Here is a 27436-nt window from a genome sequence, read left to right as displayed (position 1 = left end):
AAATAGGAATATTTCAGATCTGTAAGAAATATATAGGTGGCTATTGAGTGTAAACCAGGTGTCTGTCCTAGCTACTAAGTGATGGTGTTAAATCCTCCCAGCAGTGCCTTGGGTGAGTATTTTACAGGTAGAATTTGATGTGGGGTTACTTGAATGCATGGATGCTCCACAGATACTGAGGGACTACTGTAGTGAGGAGGCAATTGTATCAATAGCAATCCAGGGAAAAGTGGCTTGGGCCAGGGTGGTTACAGTGAGGCTGTGTGAAGTGCTGAGATTCTGTATATATTTTGAAGGTATAGCCAACAAGAGTAGCTAATGAATTGGATGAGAATGTGAGAGTTAAGTAGTCAGGAGAAACGCAGAGGTTTTTGGTCTGAGCTCTTGGAAGTATGTATTGCCATCTACTGAGTGGATGAAAATCAGATCAGTTTGAGACTGTTAAATTTGAGATGTCTCTTAGACATCCAGCTGGAGATGTTGGGTAGGCAGTTAGATATACAGATGTGATACTTGAACTACATTATAAAGAAGTATCTGTAGCACTAGTGTCAAGAAATACACTTGGGAAATGGTGCCATTTATAACCTGTTATATGTTTATAACCATTGCACTTTGTTCCGAGCGTTTTGAGCAAGCATGGCAGTAAGCAACTTGTTTCTGATCTGTCTAGGAATAAATGGACGCTCTTTTTTTTTTTTTTTGGCGGTACACGGTCCTCTCACTGTTGTGGCCTCTCCCATTGCGGAGCACAGGCTCTGGACGCGCAGCCTCCGCGGCCATGGCTCGCGGGCCCAGCCGCTCCGTGGCATGTGGGATCTTCCCAGACCGGGGCACGAACCCGTGTCCCCTGCATTGGCAGGCGGATACTCAACCACTGCGCCACCAGGGAAGTCCATGGATGCTCTTTTAAAGCTGACTTAACTCTGTTCATTTAGGATGTAGTTAGTAACACAGAAAAATCATCCTTTATATAATAGCCATTAAGTCATTCAACAAATATTTACTGATCATCTACACTGTGTTAGGCACTCAGACTTGGGGCTATATTAGTGAACAAAACAGCTTTAAGAAGCTCACATGAGGCAGACAGGGCTAGATCAAATATGGCTTTGTTAGGACAAGAAGTTTGGATTTATGCAAAGTGCATTGGGAAAACATTGAAAGTTTTTAAGCAGAGGACTGACATGGATTGGTTTACATTTTTGAAGGTCACTTTAGCTCCTATGTAGAGGTCATTTTGCCTTCCCTTTTTAAAAGTTTTAAGCTGATAACCATGCTGCCTGAGCTGTGAAGACAGCAAAGTGTCAAATCAAGTATAACTTATGTATATATGACACATTTCATAATCAATCATTTCTATAATATAGGCATTACAAAGGACATATCTCCCATAATTTACTCAGTGTAACTTTCACTAATGTAACTTCTACACTGTCAGTCTAAAGATTTTTAAGTCAGCTGATGGGAAGTTGTCCCAGTGATTTAGGAAAACTTATGCAAGATCTCCTTCACCCTGGGTGAAAAGGAGAATCTACCTTAAATGACGTCACTCAGCCTATCTGCTTTCTGTAAGGTTGGCCTTGTGGGGGGGATGAGATCCAAGAGCAATGGGGAAGAGAGTGGTTTCCCTTTCTTGCACCTGGGCAATGAGAAGGAAGGAAATGTAGGGGGTGGAGTTGCTGTCTGAGGTGTTGGTGAACTTAATGTTGCATGGAAAACTTGATGGTATGTTCAATGAAAAAGTTAATTATGAAATAGGAAATTGATGTAAATCAGGACAACTGTCTGTTTTCCCTTAGATGCTGTCACTTCACCTATGTTCCAAAACATCTGAATTCTCAGACTCTGGAAGAGACCACAGGTTGCTTTTACTCTGTCCATATTGGTACAGATGTAGTTGGTATTATGATAAACAAATATGAAGCCCTGTGAGTATCTCCATATCTCCTACTAAAGAGGGAGGTCTCTGCAGCCAAGTTTGTACCAAGTGACTAATTCCAGGCCATAAGTGATTCAGAAGTGGACATGTGACCCACACTGGGTCAATCAAATTCTTTCTCTTGAGAATCTGTACTACCAGACCAAACTTAGTGTGGCAGTATTGAGAAGTGGACCTGTAAGATCATGTAGAATTAAGGTCAGACTCTTAACTCAAAGCCACATAAAAACCAGCGTTATAAAGGACTGATTCTTAAAGCCTGGCTGGTGATCCTTTGATGGACTATGAACTGATCCAAAAATCCAAGGCCCTTCTTTAGTTCTTACTGAAATCCATAGACTCATTTTTACATATGGCTAAAAGCTATTATCTTGTAACTTACAAAGTAAGTTATTAAATATTCCTGAAAGTTGGTATTCATAAAAATAATTTGTTTATGATTCTAAATCAGTATTTGTGCATATTGCACAATATTGCATACATTCTCACCATGTATATTTACAGATTCTGAAGTTTGGGGGAAGGATGCTTTATTATTAATGCATTATCAGTTGAATTGACTATCCTATTAGTTGTTTTTATTCTTGCTTTTTATATATAATTTACTGAGATGTTACCGTGATGAGTTTACTAAGCTGTTGTGAGATTGCCTTGGTATAATGTGTGGTGCATACTTGTGTTTGTATTTCTCCCCTCCCCACCTCATTTTTAATGAATAGACTTTAAGATGTTATGGTTTAAGATGTTAGGGTATTATGGTTCCATTTTGAATCATTCTCACCCTTTAGCTAAAGCAAATGTATACAACAAATTCTCCTAAAATGTACTTGTGTAGTAGTGTGTATTAGCAGTGTTCTTTGTAGTGGATATTAGTCATATTGGTGGTCACTTAGCATCTTGTGAACATTCTATGCTTGAGGAATGGCCCACACCACCAGCACTGTCTCATCAAGGTGGAAGCAAAAGCTCACTTTCCTAGTTTCCCTTTTAAGAGTGCAGGAGAGAATTCCCTGGCAGTCCAGTGGTTGGGACTCCACGCCCTCACTGCCAAGGGCCCAGGTTCAATCCTTGGTTGGGGAACTAAGATCCCCACAAGCGGTGCGGCCAAAAAAAAAAGTGCAGGATGTGAACTAGGCTCTGCCAATCAGACAAATCTCCTCCAGGCTCTGTGATTTAGTTTAGAGATGCAAGAAGGCAGAGTTGAAGAGTACTTGCAGTTTCCTTGGCAGCAGCAGTGGCTGCAGTGTCCATAGTGTATAGTAGTAGCAGCAATGGCTACTACATTCCTAGATGATAGGAGAGCTAATTCTAGCATCTGGTGCTTCCCAGCAACAATAGTTTACCTCATCTAATCAGCTTGGCAGTGTGGAGTTAGGTGTTCTTAGGAGTTTTGCCTTGAAACTGCTTATTACTTTAATAAACACTCAATAAAAACTCATTTCCTGCCTAATCATCAGAGTTAGCTTCTGTTGCTTGCAGCTAAGAACTCTGACTGATACATGCTACCTAGCAATGTATGCTGTTTTGAAAACTTGATGTATCACAAATCCCAAGTTTACCATAATTTATGTTATTTCTCTTCAATTCCTTGGAATTTGTCATCCCTCAGAATTATACCACTCTGAAATCCCATTCAAGTATCTCTTCTTTAATCTTAACCTCTGTCCTCTAGTTGCTTGCTAGAAATGCATTTTAGCATAATAATTAGGACCAGTTTGCCAGGATTTGAATTCCATCTCTGCCATTTATTAGCTGTTGCTTCTTAGGCAAGTCGCTTAACTATTCTTTACCTGTGTCCTCATCTTTAAAATGGGAATTATTGAAAAATACCTAACTTCTGTGAGTATAGTGAGAGCTTAATACATGTAAAATGCTTACTAGAGTATCTGGCACAGAATAAGCACTTAATATGCATCATCATCATCATCATGATTAACTGCTACTTTAACCATTCTTTATTTCATTCAGACCTCAGTATACTTACCTCTCTACTTCTCTTACCTCTCAATCCCTTTGTGTTTTTACTTCTTTATCCAGCTTAGATTTTATTGTCCCTCATTTCATTAATTTCATTAAGTTTCTTACCAGTACTTTAAATTCTCATCCAAGGTTCTATTTTAGTCATGTGTGCCCAAAGGCAGCCAAAAATTGCTGGAGAAAGTCATACAACTTGGCATGTGGCTTTTATCAGAAATGACACAAACCCAAACTGGCCTTCAACACAGACCTGCAATACTACAATGTTTCTTTAGTCAGGATTCTCCCACCTTCTTTAGTGACATTTCAGATCTTTAAATTTTCAAAAAAAAACCCAAACCCCAGAAATCCTGGGTTTTATGTGGAATCTCATTTCATTTTTAATATTTGACAATGAATTCAAAACCTTTGAAAACATTGTATCATGAAGTTACTCTTAGGGCCAGATTCAGCAGCCTACTAGTTTTCAGTCAAATAAGATTAAGTGGCAGAGGATAGCTTGAGGATCTACTCGCCTACCTTCACAAAACAGCTAACTAGATGCGTGGGCCCCCACTGTAGAGATTTGGTAGGTTGGAGGGGAACCCTAGCATAGACATTTTTGAAAAATTTCACAAATGTTTCTGATGCAGAATCAGACCTGATAAACCACTAGCGCAGCAAAATGTTCTGCACATTTTAAATGAGAAATACGTTTAGAATAATGAATTTCATTGCTGCCAAATGGATTTTGACTGAATAAGCAATTTATGGACAACTTATTTTAGTTCTTCCTAGTCTACCTGCATGTTGCAACTAAGTTGAGCACTGTTTAACTCCAGGCACTGAAAAGGAAGAGATCTCTGTTGCTTTGGTGGGAGAATAAAAAGTAAAATGTAGAAACAGCAATCACATCCTTCCACAGTGGGTCTTACGGTGGCATTCTTATGATCGTTGGTCTTCTGATCAGGGTATTTTTCCTCAGATTTGTTGTAGCTAGCAACAGAAGTACAGTGAATAACCTCTTAAACCCCTCTAAGAATAAGATCTGCTTGTGCTGAGCTGCTATTTTCAGGTGCTTGGCTTATACTGGAGTTGGAATTGGCCTAGAACAAGCAAGCTGGGTACCATACTGCCCCAGCCTAGGATTGTTGCTGCATTGCAGGCCTTAATGCACTTCTCTCTTCTCTTGTACCCTAGCTTCTGACCTTCTGAGCCAGCCTAGCTTCTCGTTTCCTCTCTCATAAAACTCATATCAGAAAATAAGCGAGACATTTACTATTCTTTAGCTCATGTACCCTGATGGCTCTGTTATGGGAATGAGGGTCTACTTTATCTTAAAGAAATAAAATTTGACCACACTAGAGAAATCAAAACCTTTCTTTGACCAGATGCAAAATTATCTTTGGTACATTTTAAATCAGCATGTTTAAGTCGGTGATTTGGTCTGTGGTTCTGTTTTTAAAGGGAAGGTAAAGTGGATCATATTCTGTTGAGGAGACTCCCTGTATGGAGAGCACTTCCTACTTTACCTTTTTCATTCCAACCAAGGTTAATTTATTACAAGCAGAACTTTACTATCCTTTGCATCACTCAACTCTTGAGAGAGAGAAGAGAAGGAAACAAGTCCAATTACTGTGGGTTCTCCCAGCATTCCCTTCCCCCAGCACACGTACATAAGCACACATCTCTTCCTTCTCTGTTCTCACACCTCCATCCTCACACTTGCCTTTCTTTTTCTCCCCTTCCCTTGTGTCCTTCAGTGCCCTATCTGTGTGTCCCTTGACCCCTTTTTCAAGGATACAGGAGCCATTGCCAGTAACCTACAGTGTCTCTGTTGGTACTGTGCATTTAGTGGGAAGAAGACTCCTAGATCTTCTAGTGGCAGTTCTTGTGTGTATGGAAGTTGGTGGGTGAGGGGTGTAGGGAGAAGGGAGCAGACAAAGAAGGGGTATGTTCTAAATATCTCAGTTAGAGTTAATTTTGAATTAATTTTCCCAGAGGAACTTTTATTGTAAGTGGTTATTAGATTATGGAGTACTATGAGTAGTGATAGTGCTATATTTTTTCCTATGAGGAAATATTTTCCAAGTACCAAATAACTAACATGAGTGTACCTATAGAACTTAACTCATTAGGAAGTTGTAGAAATTGCATGTGCAGATTTACTTTGTGGTTGTCTTATGTATTGGAACAAAGTGGCAACCAGTAAAGAGCCCTCTGTCAACTGGGGGAAAACCACACAATATAAGAGCTGTGATTTGAGTTTTATTCAGTGTCTTACTGAGGACTATAGCCTTGGCGACAGCCTTCCAGATAGCTCTGAGGAACTGCTCTGAAGAGGCAGAGGGAGAGGTCAGTATACATGTGATTTTGGCTAAGGAGTATGTGCAATCCAACATATGTCTCGGTAGAAGGTTACTGCTAGTCACAAGGAACAGATATCTCAGTTAATGATTTTAGTGCTTTTCTAAGTGTGGGAAGATGCGAGAATCTGGGTTCATAAAATTTTTTTTTTCCTGAAACATAACTATCTAAGGGCCTGTTTTGCCTGTTTTCCCTAAAGCGCAGAGTGCCTCATCTTGTTCTTTGTCCTAAATTCCTTTCAGGTGTGCTGTAGGTCAGCGACTTAATCTTTGTAGAACTGAATGGCAAGTGACATTCCTTGTTTTACACCTCAGACAAACATTTCCTTTGTCATTTTTTAACAGTGAACAAACTTTACTGAACAGAGATGTTCTAGGGCACTTACTCTTGTGCAGATATAATCAGCATTTTGTAAATGGCAAAATACTAAAAGAAAAATATTTGAAGGTGATACTGTTAATTCCATATCAAGATACTCATTCTTAATGAATTTTTTTAAGGATTGAATATTAACTCCTTTTATTTGTTGGATTTTTAAAAAAATCATATTCATTGAGGGAATTCCCTGACGGTCCAGTGGTTAGGACCCAGCGCTTTCACTGCTGAGCGCCCAGGTTCAACCCCTGTTTGGGGAAATAAGATTGCACAAGCTGTGTAAGCCATCGGGAAAAAAAAAATCAGATTTCATTGAGGTATAATTTGTATATAATAAAATCCACCAAATGTATGCAGTCATGAAACCACTACCTAGAACAATTCTTTCACCCCCAGAACTTGCCCTGTGCCCCTTTGTGGTCAGTTCTCTTTCTTTAGCTTCTGGCAACCACTTTCTGCTTTCTATTCCCATAGTTTTGCCTTTTCCAGAATGTCATATACAGTAGTCTTTTGGGACTGACTTCTTTCACTTAGCATAATGATTTTGAGATCCACCCATGTTGTTGTATCAGTAATCGGTTTCTTTTTATTGCTGAGTATGAGTCCATTGTATGGACCACAGTTTGTTTATTCATTCACCAGTTGATAGACTGGGTTGGGTTGTTTCCAGTTTGGGGCTATTACACATCAAGCTGCTGTGAACCTTTGCATACAGATCTTTGTATGGACGGATGTTTTCAATTCACTTAGGTAAATATTTGGATGTAAGATTGCTGAGTGTATAATAAGTGTATATTTACCTTGATAAGAAATGACCAAACTGTTTTCCAAAGAACTGTATAGTTTTGCATTTCCACCAGCAATGTATGAGAGTTTTAGTTGCTCCATATCCTCTTAGCACTTGGTATTGTCGGTCTTCTTTGCCATTCTAATGGATCTGTAGTGGTGTCTTACTGTGGTTTTTAATTTACATTTCATGGATGACTAGCAGTGATGAGCATCTGTTCATGTGCTTATGTTTGCCATCCTTATTTCCTCTTTAGTGAAATTTCTCTTCAAATCTTGCCCATTAAAAAAAATTAAGTTTTCTTTTTATTGAGATATAAGAACTGGACTTCCCTGGTGGCGCAGTGCTTGAGAGTCTGCCTGCCGATGCAGAGGACACAGGTTCATGCCCTGGTCCGGGAAGATCCCACATGCCGCGGAGCAGCTGGGCCCGTGAGCCATGGCCGCTGAGCCTACGCGTCCGGAGCCTGTGCTCTGCAACGGGAGAGGCCACAACAGTGAGAGGCCGCGTACTGCAAAAAAAAAAAAAAAAAAAAAAAAAAAAAGTGAGCTATAAGAACTATGGATAAAGTCCTTTATCAGATACATGTTCTATAAATATTTTCTTCCAGTATGTGGCGTGTTTTTTTATTCTCTTAACAGTATATTTTGAAGAGAAGTTTTTTGTTTTAATAAATTTATTTATTTATCTATTTTTGGCTGCATTGGGTCTTTGTTGCTGCGCACGGGCTTTCTTTAGTTGCAGCAAGTGGGGGCTACTGTTCATTGCGGTGTGCGGGCTTCTCATTGCGGTGGCTTCTCTTGTTGTGGCGCATGGGCTCTAGGTGCGCAGGCTTTCGTAGTTGTGGCACGCGGGCCCAGTAGTTGTGGCTTGCGGGCTCTAGAGCTCAGGCTCAGTAGTTGTGGCACGCGGGCTTAGTTGCTCCGCAGCATGTGGGATCTTCCCGGACCAGGGCTCGAACCCGTGTCCCCTGCATTGGCAGGCGGGTTCCTAACCACTGTGCCACTAGGGCCACCAGGGAAGCCGAAGAGCAGAAGTTTTTAATTTTGATAGAGTTTAACTTATCACTTTTTAATTTTATGATGCTTTTAATCTAAAAACTCCACTTTTTTTTTTATCTAAGAATTCTTTGCTTAACCTAAGCTTATAAAGATTTCCTCTGTATTTTCTTCTATATAATTTATAATTTTAGCTCTTACATTTAGGTCTGTGGTTCATTTTGAGTTAATTTTTGTATATGGTGCAAATTAAGGATTGAGTTTCTTTTTCTCTTTTCTTTTTTTAAATTTCCCTTCTGATTTCTTCTTTCACCCTTTCACTTCTTTCAGTGATTCATCTTATTGATTATTTATAAGTGTGTTGCTTAATTTCCAAATGTTTGGGAATTTTTAAATATTTTTCTCTTACTGATTTTTAATTTAATTCCATTATGGTCAGAGAACGTACATAGTATGATTTCAGTCCTTTTAAATTTGTTGAGGTTTACTTATGGCCCCAAATATTTTATCAACTCAATCTTTTTTAAAAAATAGTTTCTTTTTCATTATTCTATATCTAAAAATGACACTTTACCAAATTACTATTTCATATGCCATTTTTATTTTTGAAAAGGTAATGAGTTACAACTGTACTTTACTTAATTGTTAAGAATGATTATTACTTTACTGTGTAAATAATTTTACTCTGTAATACTGTGTTGATATTTGCTATTTTTGCCTTATTGTAGCCACAAATTTGTAAACTGTTCTTCCATTTTTATGCTCTTCATAGGTCTAAGATCTGGCAAACTTGGTGAACAGTGTGAAGCAGTTGTCCGCTTTCCCAGGCTCTTTCAGAAGTATCCATTTCCCATTCTCATCAATTCTGCTTTCCTAAAGTTAGCTGATGTTTTCAGAGTTGGGTAAGTCTTTTTAAGGCCTTGGTGTCCTAAAGCACATTGTTCATATTTCTTTATTTTATATTGTGGTCTGTATTCTTTTTGGCTTTTAGGACTTCCACATGGTTCATTACCATTTTAATGGATGCACGTGGCAATTTGCAACAAATTTTGGTGTGAAATTTAATGGCATTTTAAGCAAAAGTGAAGGATATAAGTCAGAGAGTACTTATTTCTTTGGGGGACAGGATAATTCCAAATTAAGACAACCTTAATATATTATTGTATATTTCAGAAATATCTGTGGCTTTGTGCAGATAGTTTGGAGAAGTTTCTGATTTAACTGTTTATTTTATAACATGAAATGACATGTTACATGAGATTACGGGTCACTGTGAAGTGCCTGAAACATGTAAGCAAGCACTGAATATACACCTGTTTTTTTCCCTCTGCCGTTCCCTCTCCCACGTCTTTCCACCCTTCTCCATGCATTCGTGTGCTTATACACACACCAAATCAGACTTGGAGAAATGATGTTGTAGAATTAGCTTGAGAGGAAGATGACCATCTCCTTGGTTATAATATGACTGAGGAGATTGAGTTTGGGGTCCAGGGCTTCTCTTTCTGTTACTACTGTTTTGGTGCCTTGCAATAGGACTGCAGGCTTTGCTAACTGCTTATGCTTAGTACGCATCTCATGTACAGTTGGCCCTCTGCAGCTAAGCATTCTGCATCCAGGGGTTCTACCAACCATGGGTCAAAAATATTTGGAAAAAAAATTCCAGAAAGTTCCAAAAAGCAAAACTTGAGTTTGCCACACATTGGCAACTATTTACATTGTATTTACATTGATTTATATAGCATTTGTATTGTATTAGGTATTGTAAATAATCTAGAGATGATTTAAAAGTGTGTGGGAGGATGTGCAAATACTATGCCATTTTGTATAAGGGATTCGAGTCTCCAAGGGTTTTGGTATGGCAGGGGGTAGTCTGGAACCAGTCCCCCTCCCCACCATGGATATCACAGGATGACTGTACAGACTTTAACTCTTTCAGTGGTAAGACAGAGAATATTAAGATTGAAAAACATTGGCCTGTTGCTAAAATTTATTAATATCATTAGTGTTGCTTTGATTCCTAATTAAATATTACTTTATAAAGTGGTCTAATTTATTTTATCTGTGGTTTTTCATAGAAACAATTTCCTGAGGCTGTGTGTTCTTAAAGTTACTCAACAAAGTGAGAAGCATTTGGAGAAGATTCTAAATGTGGATGAATTTGTGAAGAGGATTTTCTCTGTGATTCATAGTAATGATCCTGTAGCAAGAGCCATCACACTCCGGTATACTCTGTTATGCTAATGAGTCACCACAAGATTGTTTGAGTTGTGATTATATATCCCCAAAAGGCAATCTATTTACTTTTATCATTTTGAATATTAAGAATTTATTTTTATTTTTTCTACTAACAGTCACTGAGAAAATATGGTAACCATCCTAATCTGTAAATGCCTTGCAGCTAACCATCTATGATACTGTTTTGGTAACTTACGTTTGAAATATTTCTCTTCATGGGTGGATGTTCTGATCTGATAACTCTAAGGTGAATGTGGCTTAGCCACAGCTTATTTTGAACTTTTACCTTCCTGACCTTGTTCTACTGTTTCATGTCAGTTTTCTGTATTCATCCTTGGTTATGTGCTTGTTTTTGTATATGATAATTTATATTATATTATATATTGTTTTTGTATATGATAAAAATATATTATATTATATTATACAAAATATATATTTATTTTGTATATGATGATTTATATCATATTATATGTGATAATATATCCTCCTTGGAGAATGCCAGATATAACAATATTAGTTTCTTCAGCCTTTCCTTTTCTTTCTTGGCATTAAAAAAATTTTTTTTTAAGTTTTGTTAGAATTTCATTTTGTAAGCCTTATATCCAGCTTGAACCAATATCCTCATTTTAGGTCTATCATCTATGAAATTATATGCATAATTTTTGGATTGTTTGAAACTCACTTTCCTAAACTCTTCCTTCCTCAATTCTGATATGAGCCCCAGGGAGCATTCTCCTCTCTTCTCTTGATATTGAGGAGAGATTTGAAAATCATGATACAAGTAATCACTGATGTTGAAAAAAAGACTGGGAAGTCTTACTTTTTACTTTGCGGATCTGCTGAATAACAAAAGTATTGAACTCTTAATGCTTTGCTAAAGTGGACTTCTTCATACAACATTGGAAAATTGATATTTTGATGCTTTAATAATTTAAAAGTTTCTTTTTCTGGGCTGTCTTTGGTACTCAGCATGTACTTCAAGGTGATTCTTAAAAGTTTTACTTGTGTTAAATAAGCCATGTTAGTTTTTCTGACATATTGAAGTATGGAAAAGTGTTTAGAATTTGAGTCACTGCTTGATTTCTAAAATTGATACTTTATTAACCTGAGATTTATGGAATGACCTGTAAACTTTAGTTTTGGTAATTTAGCTTTGCCTGTTTCTTCCTTTTCTGACCTTGAGCTTATTGTATTTCCATTCTTCTTGGGTTTCTCTGTTTGTGCAGGATGTTGGGAAGTCTGGCATCAATAATTCCTGAGAGGAAGAATGCTCATCATAGTATTCGTCAGAGTCTGGATTCACATGATAACGTAGAAGTTGAAGCTGCTGTTTTTGCTGCTGCTAACTTCTCTGCACAGTCAAAGTAAGCGTAGGCCTTTTATAATTTCGCTTCGCAGGAAGAGGTTTTGAAGGAATAACTCATCTGTGTATGTAAAACACTAAGGGATACAGAAAAATGTAAATTGCAAGGTGTATTTTCCAAGAGGGTTTCCGTCATGTTGGGAAAACAGGACTTAAATCCTTAAAACAGAAAAGTTAAGTACAGATGTTGGCATTAACTGTAAATGAAATTAGAGTTTCCAGAAGGACAGGATCAGCATGGGATTAGAGTAGTTGGGGAAGGCTTCACTGGGGAGCAGAAGCTTTGTCTACTGAACAGCCTTCCCCAGACATACAGTCCTAATACTAAATTGCTGCTTTCTTACTGTCTTCTCAAGTTTAGCTTTTTGGCAGTAGAACTGTGCACAGTTTGACGGAGACAGTAACTTGAGTTGAAACCAATTTTAATTTCTTTGGGATGTCATAGTCTACTATCTTACAAAACAGTATATCTGTGTGTGTGTGTGTGTGTGTGTGTGTGTGTGTATTTTTTTTGATGAAATGTTGACCATAGTTTTATGACTGTGTTTGACTTGCTTGATTATCCTCTCTAAGAAATATATATTATTCCCTTTAGTGACTGATGGGGAAGTAGCATTGCTTTCTGGAGGACATTTTGGTAATATGTATTTTGCTTCAAACATGTACATTCCTTTGACCTAGAAAATCCACTTATAAGAACTTATCCTAAGGAGTCAGCAATGTGTACTGATATTTACTTATAAGGATGCTAGTTATAGGGTTATCGTAACCAAAAAAATTAGTAACAACTTAAATTCCAACCAATGTGCTAGTAAGATAGATATGACCGTACAACGAAATACTGTATCAGCTTTTGTAACGCATATATTTTAGAAATATATTTGGAAATAGGTTACATAATAGGTTATATGATATAGATTTATTTAAAAAACAAGTATTTATATTTATGGAATAGAAAAAAGACTAGAAAGATATATATCGAAGTATTGTCTCTGGTTGGTAAGATGGTTATCTTATTTTTGTTTTCTTTTTTACAAATTTCTGTATATCCTGCTAGGAGCAAGTTTTGGTTTTATAATCAGATGACTATGATTTTTTTTAATAAAAAGTAGCATTTACATTAAGAGCCTCTGCTAAATTTGGATAAGACTTGAAAGAGTTAATCACCAACAGTCTTCCTTTATATTTTATTAATACATCACATTCTTCTCTTCAGCTGCTCTTATGAAGCCTTCAGAATTCCAGGATTACTCATTGGAAAAGCAGATTAGAGAATAGAAAGCATATAGTCTTTAATTCACTGATCGAAAGTGGTAGGTGTGGCAATAATTGAGGAAGAGAAATATCTGAGTAAAGACAATTCCTATTTGTGCTTTTGAAAGTTGGCATTTTTTCCTTACTGATGACCAGTAAACATTTAATAGTTTATGTAGAAGCAGTTTTTCACATACCAGCCTTTAATATGGTATACTTGTGATTTGTGATGTTTAAAAATACCAAATTAGTGCAATAGGAAAGTCTGAAGGACCTATCTAGATGTATCAGTGTGAATAAGCAAATACGTCTTTTTCAGATTAGCATTTACCTCTTCCCCCAGAAGTGATGACCTGGCTTGAGATCAAATATCTCAACCAATACGGATGGATTTTTATGTTAGTATCTCCATCAATTTTGGATCTTAAACAAATTAGAGAAACTGGCCAAAAAAGACCTTAAGAATTTATTTAATCCTGTTTCCACCTGTCTGCTACCACAACCACATGTGACTTGTTCTGAAAAAGGTTATAATTTTTAAGAGCTAGCCCCAGAGCAGGAGTTGCAAACCCAAATGCCTTCAGGGACCAGGGAGGCATTGTCAATGAGAGAAGTGACTTCACGTGGTGACTGTGGTGAACTGAAGGGTGCACTCACCATCTAAAAGGAGTAGCCCCTTGGTACCAGTAGATGGTAACATTCCAGGAGTGTATGACCAATGGTGTGACATCGGAATTTGGGGTGGGGGGTGGTGGGAAGAAGCTGGAGAATTGGATTATTCTATTTATTTCACCATACAAGACTATATATTCTTAACATATTCTTAATGCTGACATTAAGAATTTAAAAAAATATTATTAGACCAAAAAAAAAGAAAAAAAGGAAAGAAAACTGCAGGCTTCTAACTTGCAGTTTATTGACCCTAGAGGAGTGTAACAGACTTTTAAACTTTGAGTTGTTATCAAAGTTATTATATAGTTAGTGGGACTTCCCTGGTGGTGCAGTGGTTGGGAGACCACCTGCCAACGCAAGGGACACGTGTTCGAGCCCTGGTCTGGGAAGATCCCACATGCCGTGGAGCAACTGAGTCCATGCACCACAACTACTGAGCCTGCGCTCTAGAGCCCACGAGCCACAACTACTGAGTCCGCGCACCACGACTACTGAAGCCCATGCGCCTACAGCATGTGCTCCACAGCAAGAGAAGCCCCTGCAGTGAGGAGCCTGCGCGCTGCAACAAAGAGTGGACCCCGCTCGCTGCAACTAGAGAAAGCCCGAGCACAGCAGCAAAGACCCAACGCAGCCAAAAATTAAAAAAAAAAAAGATACTATTTAAAAAAAAGTTATTATATAGTTAGTGAAGAAATACTTAGTGAATATCCATCATGTCCAGACTCTATTCCAAGCACCAGGAATACAGAAGTGGAAAAGATGAATGACCTGTTGTGATGTAAACACAAAGTAGTTTTAGCTGCTCATTAATGTTATGGAAAAATAGAACAGTTTTGTCATTGTGATGATGACCTGAGTGAGCTGCTTAGGTAGAGTGATCAGGGAAGGCCTCACTGAGTAGGTGACATTTGAGCTGAAACTGGGTGCTGAAGGAGAGGCAGCAATCTAGAGGAGGGATATTCCAAGCAGAAGGAATAACAAGTACAGGAGCACTCTCAAATGTGAACAGGTCATCTATACATACCTAATACACCTTTTGCCTTATACCTGAAAGACATTTACAACTTAGTTTTTCTTATCAAATGTGAGGCTGATATCAGAGCAGTAGTTTTGCAACTATTTGGTATCAGAATCCCTTTATACTCTTCAAACATTGAAGTCCTCAAAGAGCTTTTTTTGTTTATATGGATTATTATATCAACTGATAGTTACTGTATTAGAATGAAAATGCCTAAATTTTTAAAATATTTATTAGTTCATTTAAAAAGTAACAAATTCTGGGGCTTCCCTGGTGGCACAGTGGTTGAGTGTCCGCCTGCCGACTCAGGGGACACGGGTTCGTGCCCCGGTCTGGGAAGATCCCACATGCCGTGGAGCGGCTGGGCCCGTGAGCCATGGCTGCTGAGCCTGCGCGTCCAGAGCCTGTGCTCCGCAACGGGAGAGGCCACAACAGTGAGAGGCCCGCGTACCGCAAAAAAAAAAAAAAAAAAAAAAGCAACAAATTCTTAATATGTTAACATAAAAATATCTTTATGAAAATAATTATTTTCGAAAACAAAAATCAATTTTGTGGGAAGAGTGGTGTTGTTTTACATTTTTACAAATCTTTTTAATGTCTGGCTGGATTCTCATATCTGATTCTGTGTTCACTGATTCTGTTGCAATGTTATTTTGGTTAAAATATGTGAAAAAAATCCAGCCTCACACAGATATATAGTTGGAAAAGAAAGGAGTGTTTTTAAAGGCTTTATAGGTAATTATGGATGTTTTTCTTTGATACTATACCAAAACTAGAAACGTGTTGGTTCTTAAAGGTTAATTGCCCTGTGAACTCTAAAGCCACCAGTGAATATGTACTGTTACTTTGAAAGCCATTGGCCTCTCTTACCCGTGTATGGTTTTATAACTTAGATATTGGTCTTCTGGAAAATATAGGTTCACTGTGTTATGCAGGTCTTCCAAATGTTGACCCTTTTCATTGTAAAATATCAAAGGATCACATTTGTTACTATCACCACTGATCTCATCAGGAAGGTCTGTGAATATTAAGCTGTCAAGCTCATGGTGACAGATACAAGTTTTCTGAAATGCTAATTTTTGCTTAGAAGCTGAGATTGGCAAAAAATTTTCCCAGTTACCTTCCTTAAAGTTACAAGCTTTCTTTATTCATCTTTTTAGAAAATATCTGCAAATAGCCAACTCTGAATAATTGTGGAATTTCATGAAAAAAAAATGGGTAGTTCATGTAGAAACTCAAATGACTGCATGGTATTTTTCCTGCAGACAACCACTATGTACTTGATGTGTGCTTTCCATTTTGTCAGAGAATATTAAATAATATCTTAATGGCAGAAAGTGTTTTATATAGACATCTAAACTGCAGAGGGGAAGTATTCCATGCCCTGTGTATAATTTATCATGACTAAAAGAGCCAAGTTAGATCATATTATCTGTATCTTATTTCCTTACATGTTATATAATGTTTTATCCCAAAAATTCATATTAATAACTTTTGCAACATTCAGTGATATTTCAATTGCAACAGACTCAAAAGCAACACCTTGGAAAATACTTTACACATATATAATATTTTTAAAATGCCTACTTTGTTTTTAATTTTTATTTTATTTTTTTAATTGAAGTATAGTTTGTTTACAATGTTGTGTTAGTTTTAGGTGTATAGCAAAGTGATTGTTATGCATATATATATTTTTCAGATTCTTTTCCCATATAGGTTATTACAAAATATTGAGTATAGTTCCCTGTGCTATACAGTAGGTCCTACGTGTTATCTATTTTATATATAGTAGTGTGTATATGTTAACCCCAAACTCCTAATTTATCCCTCCTCCCCCTCCCCCTTGGTAAGCACAAGTCTATTTTCCATGTCTGTGGGTCTATTTCTGTTTTGTATGTAAGTTCATCTGTATCATTTTTTTTGATTCCACATTTAAGATATATCATATTTGTCTTTTTCAGTCTGGCTTACTTAGTATGACAACCTAGGTCCATCCATGTTGCTGCAAATGGCATCTTTCATTCTTTTTTATGGCTGAATAATGTTCCACTGTATATGTATACCACCTCTTCTTTATCTGTTCATCTGTTGATGGACATTTAGGTTGTTTCCATGTCTTGGTTATTGTAAATAGTGCTGCAGTGAACATTGGGGTGCATGTATCTTTTCAAATTATGGTTTTCTCAGGGTATGTGCCCAGTAGTGGGATTGCAGGATCATATGGTAGTTCTATTTTTAGTTTTTTAAGGAGCCTCCATACTGTTCTCCCTAGTAGCTGCACCAATTTACCTTCCCACCAATAGTGCAGGAGGGTTCCCTTTTCTCCACACCCTCTCCAGCATTTATTATTTGTAGACTTTTTGATGATGGCCATTCTGACTGGTGTAAGGTGATACCTCATTGTAGTTTGGATTTGTGCTTCTCTAGTAATTAGCAATGTTGAGCATTGTTTCATGTGCCTTTTGGCCATCAGTATGTCTTCTTTCTTCTTTGGAGAAATTTCTATTTAGATCTTCTGCCCATTTTTTGATTGGGTTGTTTGTTTCTTTGATACTGAGCTGTTTGTGTATTTTGGAGATTAATCCTTTGTTGCATCGTTTGCAAATATTTTCTCCCATTCTGTAGGTTGTCTTTTTGCTTTGCATATGGTTTCCTCTACTGTGCAAAAGCTTTTAAGTTTAATTAGGTCCCATTTGTTTATTTTTGTTTTTATTTCCATTACTCTAGGAGATGGATCCAAAAAGATTTATGTCAGAGAGTATTCTGCCTGTTTTCCTCTGGGAGTTTTATAGTATCCAGTCTTACATTTAGGTCTTTAATCTAAAAAATGGCCACTTTTAAATAATTTGGCTCTTAGTAAGATTCTATCCATATTTCCTACTGCGTTTCTACTACTTCATACTTACTCTGTTTTTCTAAAATTCAGAATATTTGGTATATATTTTATTGTTTACGTAAGTGATCGCTTGTGTGTTGAAAGCTTCTCTTAATTAAAAGTGTGTCCTAAAACATTGTAGACCGAGATAGTGACCTTGAGTCTTTCAGACAGTGTCATTTAGTAATGCAAATTGCAACAATGCTCATAAATCAGAGCATTTTTCCTTGAAAATCATGTGGGAACAGTGTTGGCATAAGCCCACTGCTGTTTGGAGTTTTGGTTTCAGTTGCATTTCTTACCCCACCCCTGGCACCTGACCTTAGGAATATTAGTTACGATTTGGAGTATTGCATTTCTCCTGTGCTTACTGTGTTCTGTTTCTTTTAAGTCCTCAGAAAACTGAAGCAAATTTAATTATTTGGTTTTAAAGATTTTGCTGTTTTCTCTTTCCAAAGGGATTTTGCTGTAGGAATCTGTAACAAAATCAGTGAAATGATTCAAGGTATGTATGCTTCATTTGGTATTATGAAGTAACTTAATGGGATTTATATTAATATTAGCTGTTAACATTTATTAAGTACTTACTGTGTGCTAGTCACTATTCATTCGTTTATTCATTCAAATAATGTTTATTAAGTGTCTTCTAAATGCCAGAACTATTCTAGGTGCTTAGGATACAGTAGTACACAAAACAAAGCCCTTGCCCTCCTGTAACCTACATTCTAATGGTGGAAGGGTTGGTGGTGGCAACAGATAAGTAAATTTATGACATATCAGGTGCTGCGGAGAACAAGTGCGGTAAGAAGGATAGAGAGTCCCCAGAGCAGATGGCAGGATAGAAGGGGGGAAGTTACTGTTTTATATATGTTGATCAAGGAAGACTTCTGATAAAGTGATATTTGAGTGAGAAATGCAGATATTTAGGTGGAAAACATTCTGACCTGGGGGAGAGCTGTGCTGTTAGGAGCTCTGGGACTCTCTTCACTCTGCTAATGTCCCTCCAGTATCTTCCAGCTGCAACGAAACTCAAATTCAAATTCCTCACTGTAGCGTACAAAGCCTTAGTATTCTAACCTCATCTTCCATACTGTGCTTCACATGTATTACCCCATTTACCCTCATAATATTCATAAAAGGAAGCTCTGGGGTTACAGCATTGCACAGCTCTAGAGAACATGACTCTCTTTGTGTATTTCTAGATGGCATTTCTTTGAATTGTGCGATTTGGCAGACTTGGATAGGTAATACTACTACCTCTATTTTATGGAAAAGGAAATGGAGCCACAATAAAATCACTTAATTGAAGACCAAGATACAGTGGTTGAGCTTTGTCCTGTTTCTGTTTATCCCTTTGTCTTTTTTCCCCTGCTGCCAGAAAAGGGCTGTCCTGCAGAAAGCTATCATTAGAAGGAAGCATCACTCATTCATTGAGCAGGTTTTTATTGAATGCCTGCTGTATCAGACAAGATCTCAGCAGGAAACAGATGTCACATTTGAGCTGAGATAATTAGTAGGGTTTAATGAAGGAACGATTTACAAAGGTGTGGGCAAGGTAAACTATAGGGGATGATGTAGTCCTATACCCCTCTATGGTGCAGAAGAGGGAGTGGTTACCAGAACCTGGAGTCACATCAAGAGGGCCACTTTGAAAAACTGACCTTCAGAATGATGTGACCTGATGTGACCCTGCAGAGAAGGAGCCAAGGAATAAATACTCGGTCCTGAGCATTCTTCTCTTCCCCTCTGCTGGGGCTCTCCACCCAGAGAGAAGGCAAATGCAAGGGAGTTGATGTAAGCCTCCTAGGGTGCTGGAGGATTCTGTATAGCTTGAGTGGTGGCTCTATGGATATATTCATATGTAGAAATCCATTAATATGCATACTTAAGATTCATTTTTGTTCCATAAGTTTTATCTGTAAAAAATTAAAGTAGGGACTTCCCTGGTGATGCAGTGGTTAAGAATCCACCTGCCAGTGCAGGGGACACGGGTTCAAGCCCTGGTCTGGGAAAATCCCACATGCTGCGGAGCAACTAAGCCCATGCACCACAGCTACTGAGCCTGCACTCTAGAGCCCGCGAGCCACAACTACTGAAGCCCGCATGCCTAGAGCCCGTGCTCTGCAACAAGAGAAGCCACTGGGTCTTCCCTGGTGGCGCAGTGGTTGAGAGTCCGCCTGCTGATGCAGGGGACACGGGTTCGTGCCCCGGTCCTGGAAGATCCCACATGCCGCGGAGCGGCTGGGCCTGTGAGCTATGGCCGCTGAGCCTGCGTGTCCGGAGCCTGTGCTCCGCAACGGGAGAGGCCACAGCGGTGAGAGGCCCGCATACCGCAAAAAAAAAAAAAAAAAAAAAGCATATAGCTGGTAATAGAAGCCATGGGTTTATATAAGCTCACTCAGGGAAAGTACATAGGGTAGGAAGATAATATATTACCAAGCCCAAGGAATACCAGAAGTTAAAGTGTGGATAAAGAGGAGAATACAAAGAGATTGAGAAAGGACAAAAACCAGGAAGAGTGTGAAAAAGCAGAAGCTATTGAGAAAGAGTTTCAAAGATAGACTGGTCATTCAAATGCATTCAGTACCTTAAGGATCAAAACAATAATAACATAAGCCTGATATGATCCTGCAGAGAGAAAACCAGGGAGTAAATGCTCTGACCTTATTCTCCCTCCCATCTCCTGGGACTCTCTGTTTTGGCTAAACTCAAAGAGAGGCCAAATAGTAAGGGACTTAGTTGATGTAAGCCACTGTTGGATGTTGAAATATTTATGTATTCACACTAACACTTACTTCACAGTGGCCAAACCAGTGATCAGCAGAGATAGATTAGCTTTTGACCTATGTGTAGTATATTATGATGACAGTTTTTTGTTCACTGTCACCTCAAAGCTGTGCTGTAGAAGAAAAGACTTTTTTGTTTATGTAGCTCCAATGTTGACAGGAAAAGATGCTTTGGAATTAATCCTCATGGAGTTCCAGCTTTGTATACTGTAAAGAAAGGCATTGCTACACAAAGTTCAGAGAGTTTCAAAACTGCTCCATACACAGTCTGTTCACATCCTGATTTTGACTTAGAATTGAAGGAAATAATTAAAATTGTAAATATAATCAAATAATCACCATTGAGTTTGTACATATACGTGTGTATATGTATACATGTATGTGTATATCTTTTAGTATCCTTTGGGAAGAAACAGGCAGCAAATATGACTGCTTTCTACTGTGCCTTTTAAGGGCATTTTCTACTATCAGCATGTAGTTTAATAAGCACCCACAACTTAATGTTAAGATACATACTTTTGAAAAAAAACTATTGAACTTGTTGATTATCTCTAGTATATAATTATCTTTAATGTTATAACCATAATACTCATATACTATTTGTTTTTAAATGGTCATTTTGCTAATTGAATCAGACCTTTTAACTGGGAACTATTATCCAGGATGATGATCAGAAATCTCTAAGCATTCTTTCTGTATCTAGGTCTAGCCACGCCAGTCGACTTGAAGCTGAAGTTGATCCCTATCCTGCAGCACATGCACCATGATGCAATATTGGCATCCAGTGCTCGTGAGCTCTTACAACAGCTAGTCACATCCTACCCTTCCAACAAAATGGTGATTGTTTCTTTGCACACCTTTACTCTGCTTGCAGCTTCATCCTTGGTTGATACGCCTAAGCAGGTAATGTCAATTTTCTTTAACTGCCTTTTCAATAAACTTGCATATTAAGTATACGATAAAAAATAAGTAACCCATAAGTTTTGATAACATTAAGATCCCTTTCTCTGATAAAGATCAGAGAAGGTTTCATTTCCTTTTGCTTGCTTTTTTCCTCTGTTCATAGTGCTAATTCTTAGGAGCCTTGAGAGAAATGAGGGGGAGGTGGGGGTACGTGGCAGAGCATAGAGTTGGTGGGGAAAAAAAAGGGAAGAATTGAGTGTTTGAGGCCAGGTCTTGTGCTGGAACCTTGCAAGTTAAATGATAGTATATTTCTATACTAGAGGAGAAAGAGGTCCAAACATGGGCACATAGTGCATAAATGACAGGGCTGTAATTTGAAATGAGCCCTGTCTCAAATGTAAGTTTCACTAACTTACACTGCATCCCTAATGATAATTTCAGTGACAGTATCATTCATGGAGTGACTTATTTCTTTTGTAGATTCAGCTTCTATTGCAGTATTTGAAGAATGACCCCAGGAAAGCAGTAAAGAGACTTGCTATTCAAGATCTGAAATTACTTGCCAGTAAAACACCACATACTTGGAGTAGGGAAAACATTCAGGTATGCAGAACTTTGAACATTAATATTTTATATAGAAAAATAATATAGCATTGTAATAGAGCATATTGTTTTGCTTTACATTTTTATATTGGGTTGGCCAAAAGGTTTGTTTGGTTTTTTCTGTAAGATGGCTCTAGTGGCACTTAGTTGTGTTTAACTTCATTCGAAACAATTTTGTTAGATTGTATGTGACAGCTGTCATATCAGCATACATTTAATACAAGACTTACCAAAATTGGTGAATTTTTGTGTAGCCATTTTAATATTGAGGATGGAAGAAAAAAGCAACATTTTTGACCTATTATGCTTTATTATTTCAAGAAAGGTAAACATGCAAAAAAAGATTTGTGCAGTGTATGGAGAAGGTGCTGTCACTAACTGAACATGTCAAAAATGGTTTGTGAGGTTTTGTGCTGGAGATTTCTCACTGGACGTTGCTCCACGGTTGGATACCCCAGTTGAAGTTGATAGCCATCAAATCGAGATATTAATTGAGAACAATCAACATTATACCCCACAGAAGATAGCTGACATACTCAGAATATCCAGTCAAGCATTGAAAATCATTTACACCAGCTTGGTTATGTTAATCGCTTTGATGTTTGGGTTCCACATAAGTTATATTTCCACATGCAATTCTCTACTTAAACGTAACAAAAACGTTCTGTTATTAAAACAAATTGTGTATACGTATAGCTGATTTCACTTTGTCATACAGCAGAAACTAACACAACATTGTAAAGCAATTACACTACAATAAAGATGTTAAAAAAAAAATTGTGACAGGCGATGAAAAGTGGATACTGTACAATAATGTGGAACGGAAGAGATCGTGAGGCAAGCGAAATGAACCACCACCAACCACACCAAAGGCCGGTCTTCATCCAGAGAAGGTGATGTGTATATGGTGGGATTGGAAGGGAGTCCTCTATTATGAGCATCTTCTGGAAAACCAAAGGATTAATTGCAACAAGTACTACTCCCAATTAGACCAACTGAAAGTAGCACTCGACGAAAAGTGTGTAGAATTAGTCAGTAGACTAATCTTTCATCAGGATAATGCAAGACAGAATGTTTCTTTGATGACCAGGCGAAAACTGTTACAGCTTGGCTGGGAAGTTCTGATTCGTCCGCCGTATTCACCAGACAATGCACCTTCGGATTTCCATTTATTTTGGTCTTTACAAAATTCTCTTCATGGAAAAAATTTCAATTTCCTGGAAGACTGTAAAAGGCACCTGGAACAGTTCTTTGCTCAAAAAGATAAAAAGTTTTGGGAAGATGGAATTATGAAGTTGCCTAAAAAATGACAGAAGGTAGTGGCACAAAAGGGTGAATATGTTGTTCAGTAAAGTTTTTGGTGGAAATGAAAAAGGTGTCTTTTAGTTTTACTTACAAACCAAAGGCACTTTTTGGCCAACCCAATATTATCTTTGTCTTTTTCTAAGTGTTTCAATCTAAAAAATTTCCAAGAGCATTGTTGATATTGGTGGCAGAAGTTAGAAGTGGCAAAGTAAATATATAAAACTTCTTTCTTTTTTTCCCAGTTTTATTGAGATAAAATTGACAGAGCATTGTATAAGTTTTAGGTATACAGTATAATGATTCGACTTACATCATGAAATTATTACACAATAAGTTTAGTGAACATCCATCATCTCATAGATACAAAATTAAAGAATTTAAAAAATATTTTTTTGTGTGATAAGAACTCTTAGGATTTACTTTCTTAACAACTTTCATACATAACCTAACAACAGTGTTAATTATATTTATCATGCTATACATTACATTCCTGGTACTTATTTATCTTATAACTGGAAGTTTGTGCCTTTTGGCTGCTTTCATCCAACTACCCCGTGCCTCTGGTAACCACAAATCTGATCTCTTTTTCTATGAGTTTGTTTGTTTGTTTGTTTGTGTGCTTGCTTTTGAAGTATAACTGAGCTGCAACACTGTGTTAGTTCCTGTTATACAACATAGTAATCTTTTTCTATACATTTCAAAATGATCACCATGATAAGTCTAGTTATGCTGTGTCACCATTCAAAGATATTACTTAGTTATTGAAAAATTTACATCCTTTAATGTTTAGGTTTGTTTTAGTGAATTAGACTTGCCTCTCAGTTTCTTTTTAATTGTCCCATAGCAGCACCAAGGCTAATTGAGAAGCCCACTTAAATTGTTTATTTTATTCTTGTCTCCTTTACTCAATTTAAGGAGAACAGTTTTGGTGCTGACTATTAGAGAAAGGTACTGGATGGGGAACTTAGCGAACTGTATTTCTCCTTTTCACACAGAGGAAAAGACATTCTTAAGTTTTCTTTTGTTTTTTTTGTTTTTTTTTAAGTTTTCTTTTGTAAATACAAGAACAGATTTCAATCTCTAGACTTTTAATGTGTCATCTTTTATAGCATTTCCTAGGTTAAATTAATGTTTTATATTTATTTTTTCTCAAAGTGGAACCCTATTTGTTTGCCCATTACTGATGACAGATGCACCACTTATAAAAAAATGCTGCTTAAAGTGAAATGGAAAATTGTCAGAAATAAATCTTACTTTCATGGATTTTATTATCTCTTGGTATGATCATAGCTACAGTGTAACAAAAACCTTTGAATTTCAGATTATGAAAACTGAGCTGCTGTGTTTTTTTGTTTGTTTGCAATTTTCTAAACATGTTTTGGTATATTATGATTGATAGTCACAAATACCCCAAGACATAAGGACAGTAATTAGTATTTGCACTTAATAGATGAGCAAATTAGGGTTCAGAGAGACTTAATATGCTTAAGAGAGCTTCTTAAGAGGACTTAATTAAGAATTAAGAGAGCTCTGTCCTCTTGTGTTTTTTTCTACTAAACATATTATCCAAGAAGAGAATGTGCTCAGTCATTTTAGGGAACCAAACCAAGTGAGAGCACTGTATTATTCTATCTCATTTCTTTCCTTATTTTAAGATAAATCACACATACAAAAAAGTATGTACAATGTATATTTAATAGTTTAAATAATAATTGTAAATCAAAACCCATGTAACCACCATCCAGCTAGAAAGAGAACACTGCAAAATCACAGAACCCTGCTTCCTTCTCTCACATCGTTCTCCCTGATCAGAGCCTTAATACCCACCCAATGGAAACCACTGTTTTGACCTTTGTGATAATCATTTCTTTGCTCTTTATAGTTTTACCATCTATATATATGCCTCCCTAAAAATATTGTTTAGTTTTGTTTGTTTTTACTTCTTTTGCTCAACATTATACTGATGAGACTCATTCATGTGGTTGCATGTTTTTTTCCTTTAATTGATATACAGTTGTCCCTTGACATCTTTGGGGGCTTGGTTCCAGTACCCCCTGCTGAATACCAAAATCCTCAGATGCTCAAGTTCCTTGTATAAAATAGTAGTTTTTGCATATAACCTATGTATATCCTCCTATATACTTTAAATCATCTTTAGATTACTTACAATACCTAATACAATGTAAATATTATGTAAGTAGTTATAAATAAAATGTAAATGCAGTGTAAACAGTTGCCCTTGCCATGCTCTGAAATGGTTAAGAGCTATGACATAAGAATTTTCTGTCTTCTGAGGGTATAGCTTTAAAAGTGCCGTAAGTCCATCTGAACCTGGAACTTCTTCCAGGGATAGAGTTTTGAGAATATTTCTAATTACTTACATGGTTATTGCCCTATCAAAGTTTTCTACCTCTTGAATCAGTTTTGATAATTTGTTTTCCATTTAATTTATTTTGCAGATTCATGAGTATCAGTATAAAGAACCTTTATAATTTTTAGTATCTCCGTGTTTAAAATTTTATCTTTATTTTATTCTTACTATTGTGTTTATGTTCCCCTTTTCTTGCCAGAAGCATGGCTTTCTTGTGCCTTTCAAGTGGTTGGTACATTTATTTTTATTCTTCTGTTTAATAATGAAAGCACTTAAGGCTATTAATTTTCCTCTTAGTGCAGGTTGGCCACATTCCATAAATTACAACTTTCAGTGTTCCCATTGCCATTAATTTGAAATGCACTTTTATTTTTAAATAAATTTATTTATTTTTTGGCTGTGTTGGGTCTTCGTCGCTGTGCGTGGACTTTCTCTAGTTGCGGCGAGCGGGGGCTACTCTTCGTTGCAGTGCGGGGGCTTCTCATTGCGGTGGCTTCTCTTGTTGCGGAGCACGGGCTCTAGGTGCATGGGCTTCAGTAGTTGCAGCACATGGGCTCAGTAGTTGTGGCTCGCAGGCTCTAGAGCGCAGGCTCAGTAGTTGTGGCACACGGGCTTAGTTGCTCCGCGGCATATGGGATCTTCCCAGCCAGGGCTTGAACCCATGTCTCCTGCATTGGCAGGAGGATTCTTAACCACTGTGCCACCAAGGAAGTCCCTGAAATGCACTTTTTACGTCAGATTTTGTGGTATAATTTATTTATAGAAACTTTTCTAGGTACACAGTTCTAGATATGCAGTTCAAATTTTAATAGATGTATACAGTTGTGTAACTACCACCACAATTGTGATATAGAACATTTTCAAATCACTCCAGAGTTCCTTCAGGCCCCTCTAGTCAGTCTTTCCCCTAACCCCTGACTAATACTGAACTGATTTCTATCCCTATAATTTTGCCTTTCCAAAATATAAATGGAAGCATACAATATGTAGCCTTTTGGGTATGGCTTCTTTTGCTTAACATAATGCTTAGCATAATTCATCCATGTTGTTACATGAAGCAGTAGTTTGTTCCATTTTACTGCTGAGTAGTATCCCAGTATATGGACCATAGTTTATTTATCCGTTGACAGCTTCATGGACATTTGAATTGTTTCCAGTTTTTTGTGTTTTTTTTTCTATTATAAATAAAGCTTTTATTGTACAGATCTTTGTAGGACATTTCTTGGGTAAAAACCTAGGAGTAGAATTGTTGGGTTGTGTGGTAAATGTATGTTTAACTTTGTAAGAAACTGCCAAACTGTTTTCTATAATGGCTGTACCATTTTACATACTCAGCGGCAATGCATGAGTTGTAGTTCTTTATCCTTGCTAGCACTTTTTATTGTATGGCTTTGTAATTTTAGTCTTTTGAATAGTTGTGTAGTGGTATCCACCAGCATCGTATAGGCTTGTCATCCAGATCTCTTCTTTAGTGAAATGCCTGCTCTAATCTTTTATGCTACTTTTTTTTTTTTAGGTTTTCTTCTTGTTACTGAGCTCCTTATATATTCCAGATACAAATACTTTTATCAGATGTGTATTTTGCAGATATTTTCTGCCAGTATGTGCCTTGAATACAGTATCTTT

The 27436-nt window shown here is 37.2% G+C and overlaps 1 protein-coding gene across 3 annotated transcripts in view; it reads left to right on the top strand.

The window, feature by feature from the left end:
• Nucleotides 1-27436, top strand: part of INTS7 (integrator complex subunit 7) — a 91581-nt gene that overhangs the window by 2522 nt on the left and 61623 nt on the right. Inside the window, exons 2-8 of one of the 3 annotated variants that reach the window (XM_033853076.2) lie at nt 1803-1931; nt 9198-9327; nt 10501-10647; nt 11887-12024; nt 18301-18347; nt 21332-21531; nt 22012-22134. In XM_033853076.2, the coding sequence (XP_033708967.1) occupies nt 1922-1931; nt 9198-9327; nt 10501-10647; nt 11887-12024; nt 18301-18347; nt 21332-21531; nt 22012-22134 (795 nt within the window). In that variant the 5' untranslated portion in view covers nt 1803-1921. Of the gene's footprint in view, nt 1-1802; nt 1932-9197; nt 9328-10500; nt 10714-11886; nt 12025-18300; nt 18348-21331; nt 21532-22011; nt 22135-27436 lie in introns of those variants that run through there. The other 2 variants (XM_019918500.3, XM_073803043.1) reach the window with 2 other exon arrangements.

The sequence above is a fragment of the Tursiops truncatus genome, chromosome 1, assembly GCF_011762595.2.
Source record: "Tursiops truncatus isolate mTurTru1 chromosome 1, mTurTru1.mat.Y, whole genome shotgun sequence".
NCBI classification, from domain to species: Eukaryota; Metazoa; Chordata; class Mammalia; order Artiodactyla; family Delphinidae; genus Tursiops; species Tursiops truncatus.
This window is presented reverse-complemented; position numbering and strand designations above follow the sequence as displayed.